The sequence below is a fragment of the Haplochromis burtoni genome, unplaced genomic scaffold (genome assembly GCF_018398535.1).
Source record: "Haplochromis burtoni strain Fernald_Lab_line unplaced genomic scaffold, NCSU_Asbu1 Contig_487, whole genome shotgun sequence".
In the NCBI taxonomy this organism is placed as follows: Eukaryota; Metazoa; Chordata; class Actinopteri; order Cichliformes; family Cichlidae; genus Haplochromis; species Haplochromis burtoni.
The window spans coordinates 222,750-226,514 of NW_024582848.1; the positions used below are offsets into that span (position 1 = coordinate 222,750).

The 3,765-nt window shown below is 42.0% G+C and overlaps 1 protein-coding gene across 2 annotated transcripts in view; it reads right to left on the reverse strand.

The window, feature by feature from the left end:
- LOC102295444 (RNA-binding Raly-like protein) overlaps positions 1-3,765 on the reverse strand; it is a 92,217-nt gene that overhangs the window by 4,662 nt on the left and 83,790 nt on the right. For both annotated transcript variants that reach the window (XM_042213843.1, XM_005946724.2), the window contains exon 5: positions 2,661-2,774. In XM_042213843.1, the coding sequence (XP_042069777.1) occupies positions 2,661-2,774 (114 nt within the window). The remainder of the gene's footprint in view (positions 1-2,660; positions 2,775-3,765) is intronic.

The window sequence follows — 3,765 nt, forward strand, 5'->3', positions numbered from 1 at the left end:
ACACACACACACACACACACACACACACACACACACACACACACACACACACACACACACACACACACAATATCATGCCACCTAAATGCTACATCTATTCTTGGGTATTAATATGGAGTTGGTTCCCCTTTGCAGCTACAACACTCCTTTGAGAAGACTTTGAAGTGCGTGTGGGGACTTCTGCCCATTTAGAAGAACATTTGAAAAGACAAACACTGATTTTCGAGTTGATCCTATAGGTGTGTCTTTATGAGCCTCTGTTTTGCACTGGGGCAGAGTCAAAGGTGGTCCATCCCCAAATTGTTCACACACAGAAGCACAGAATTGTCCAAAAAGTTTCGGTAAGTGGAGGCATTACGTTTTCCTTTCACTGAAACTAAGAGACCCAGGTCAACTCCAGAAGAACACCCCGCAGTGTTATCTCTCCTCCACCAAACGTTATAGTTGGCACAGTCTTTCAGGTAATGTTCTCCATTCACCTAACCCAGATTCGTCCATCAGATTTGTCACATCACAGAACACGTTTCAATAGCATCCCTGATTTCATACGATCGCTTTTGGTGGAGGATGTCAAAATGCTAACACTGATACTTCAAAGTCCAGAAACCAAATGGGGTGTTGCCGTGGCTACATCCATCTTTTAAATACAGTCCTTTTCTAACATTTTTTTTTCTTTAAGCCTTTAATTTCTCCTCATTATACATTATATATAGTAGTCACTGTGACAGTTCTCTGTCGATAAATAAGTGGACGTCCAACAGTGTCGAGACGTGGTTATGGATGATTTTAGGTCTCATTAAAGCAAAATCACAAGTCATGTCACAACAAAATATTGTAATTTAAATTTTTATTTGAAACATTTTCAGATCTAATGCAAACCTCTAAAAATGTCAGTTTTGTAGTGAATTTGAACCCTCATAACTCGAATACCCGCAGTATTACCTCCCTCTTCGACGACTCGCTGCATGTGTGCGAGAGAAGTTCTCATTTGAGTGTTGGAACCCATTTCTAGGAAATAATCGCAAAAAACTGAAGACCGTCAACGTGTCACATCGGATAATTTCCTCATCTATTTATCAACCCGAGGAGATAAAACCCAAACACACACACATGCACAGGGACGACACGATAACTCCTGAGCGCTGAAGGGGAGCTTATGAAAGGTTATGAGGACCGTGTTTATCGCTGTTTACCTCACTGTCATAATCCACGCTCCACTGGTGGCAGTTTTGTCATTGAACCATTACTCACAGATGCAGTATGATAGCTGGCTCACATCTGATGGTAAACACAGCGACTCTCTCTGCATCACCGAACGCTCCGACGGATCATTTGCCGTAATAAACTCAAATTTAGAGTTCAGGAAGGATTAGACCTGGATCAGTCTGATGTTTGAGGTTGATATAGGCATTTAATAAAAACGGGATGCGCGTCAGTGTCGAACACCTCTAAAGTAATGACCGAGACTGAATACGTTAGATGTTTCTCATTCGTTTGTAAACAGAAATGTAGTCCTGAATATATTTCAAAGCCTGGTTTTACATTCCTGCTAACAGGCCTTTTCATATTCTGGCAAAGCACCAAAGACAACAACTAGACTGTCATGGGCTTAGGAGATTGATTTCATTGATTTCAAACAGGCAGAAAAAGCCAGCCTGACTTCTTGAAGGTACGCTGTCTGACCTTGGGGTGAATTTTCTGGGACATCCAGTGCTGGGAAGATTGTGACATTACATCAACACCTGAATGCTGCAGACCAGCAAACTGCAAAGACGTGTTCACACTTACTGATGTTTAGTTAATCAAGTACATTTGATTGGAAACACCTGACTGCTACTTATATACAGTCTATAGTTACTGTAAATCAGTCCTCCAGGGAAGCTCCAGGGGACCTGGACTTGAATCCACTGTGCAGCCAGGGCCTTTCTGTGTGGAGCTTGTGTGGGTTCTCTCCAGCTTCCTCCGGCAGACCAAAGACATGCACTTAGTAGTGCTAGGCTAACAGGTGATTCTAAATCGACCATATGAATGTGGGTGTGAATGGCTGTCTGTGTCTCTGTCCAGGGTGTACCCCGCTTCTTGCCCTGTGGGAGCTGGGATAAGTTCCAGCACCATGGGGGGATTAAAGAAAATAGATGGATAGATCTTACCACTACAGCACCTTGACAAATTTTATCTATGATGTGCGGTCTGGGGGTCAGTTGATGCATTTCAAAATGGAAGCAATACGTGTAGCAGTCAAGTGAAAAGTCAGGGTCTTCAGTAGCAGATGACTCATGCGGAAGACATGGAAGTAAGGGAAGGTTTGGGGTGAAGCTAATTATCCATCCATCCATTCTCTTCTCCTTATCTTTATCAGGGTCACAGAGGGGCTGGAGCCTATCTTAGGCTTAGGTCACCAATCTGGCATTCACACTTATGTGCAATATAGAATCACCAGTTAACCTAACCCCACTAACTGATGTCTTTGGATTGTGAGTGGCAGTTGGAGTATCTAGACAGAACCCATGCAAACACGGGCTGTGTAAACAAACTCCACACAGAAATATTGCTTCACACACAGACTAAATACAGCAGCTCTAATTTTGAAAATAATTGCAATTAAGGCGTTAGGATTAAATTTTATTATTATTATTTTCAGCACAGTTCTTTGTCTCTACCTGAGCCATCCTTCCTCTGTCTGTCCATCTTGTCTACGCAGTCCAGCAGGCCATCGATCTGAACCTTGATCACTGTCAGCTCCCTTTTGATGGAAAGAAGCTCTGCCATTCTCACTGCAGAGACAGGGAGAGATGTAAGAAAGAGAGGGGGATTAATCTGGCTCATGATGCATAAAATAAAATAAAGACTGACGCATGAGGCTATAACGACTACTCAGGTTAAAAAGTATTCTATGTTAAAATCAACGGATAAAGTTATGTGAATGTGACCGGCTAATGCATGGCTTTATTTACATGTTGTCAAGTGTTGAGAAGATGAAGGCTCAAGCTGCCTCAGTGACCGCACTTGAGATTTGGTTTACTAACAAGGTTCCTTTAGTTCAACAGGAAGCAGAATGACCTAAACGTAGAAGTTGTCTGCACCAACCACCATGTGAAATGTAGAACCCAGAACTTCCCTCCCTAAGCTAATGGGGTAAGAACATTAAACAAGCAAATAAAGCTGTGAAAAACAGACAACCAGAACATTCATGTCAAAAGCAAAGGAAGTAAATCCCCACAAAGAGGCAGGGATCGATCTGAGGAAGCCAAAGAGCTGCTTGGTCTGGGAGAGGGAAAGAGACCCTTTTCTCAGCCTCCTTTAAATAGAGGCAGGACAGTTTATCAATTACTCTGTTACACTGTGAGAGATCTGTGAGAGAGGAAAAAGGAAATGAGGAAACAAACACAAGAGGAGGGTGCATAACATAGAATACACACAGCTTTTTAGTATGCAAATGAATGCATGTAAAAACCTATAAGTAACAAATGTGCAGTTGTTTAGAACATAAAGCTAAATCTGGGTTTGAATCCTGGACCTGCAGTTTAATGTCAAACCTGCATTTGAAATTTATGTGGTGTACAGATAAGACATAACACGTGGACAGTGACACTAGTTATTAAAAACTAGGGGTGCAACGATACTCGTATCGATATTGAACCGTTCGATACAGTGCTTTCGGTTCGGTACATGTATGTATCGAACAATACAACATTTGTAATTTATTTTATCAACTTTCCTTCTGACGATGCTGTCTGTGTTGAGTGCTCAGTGAATCTGCGTTCG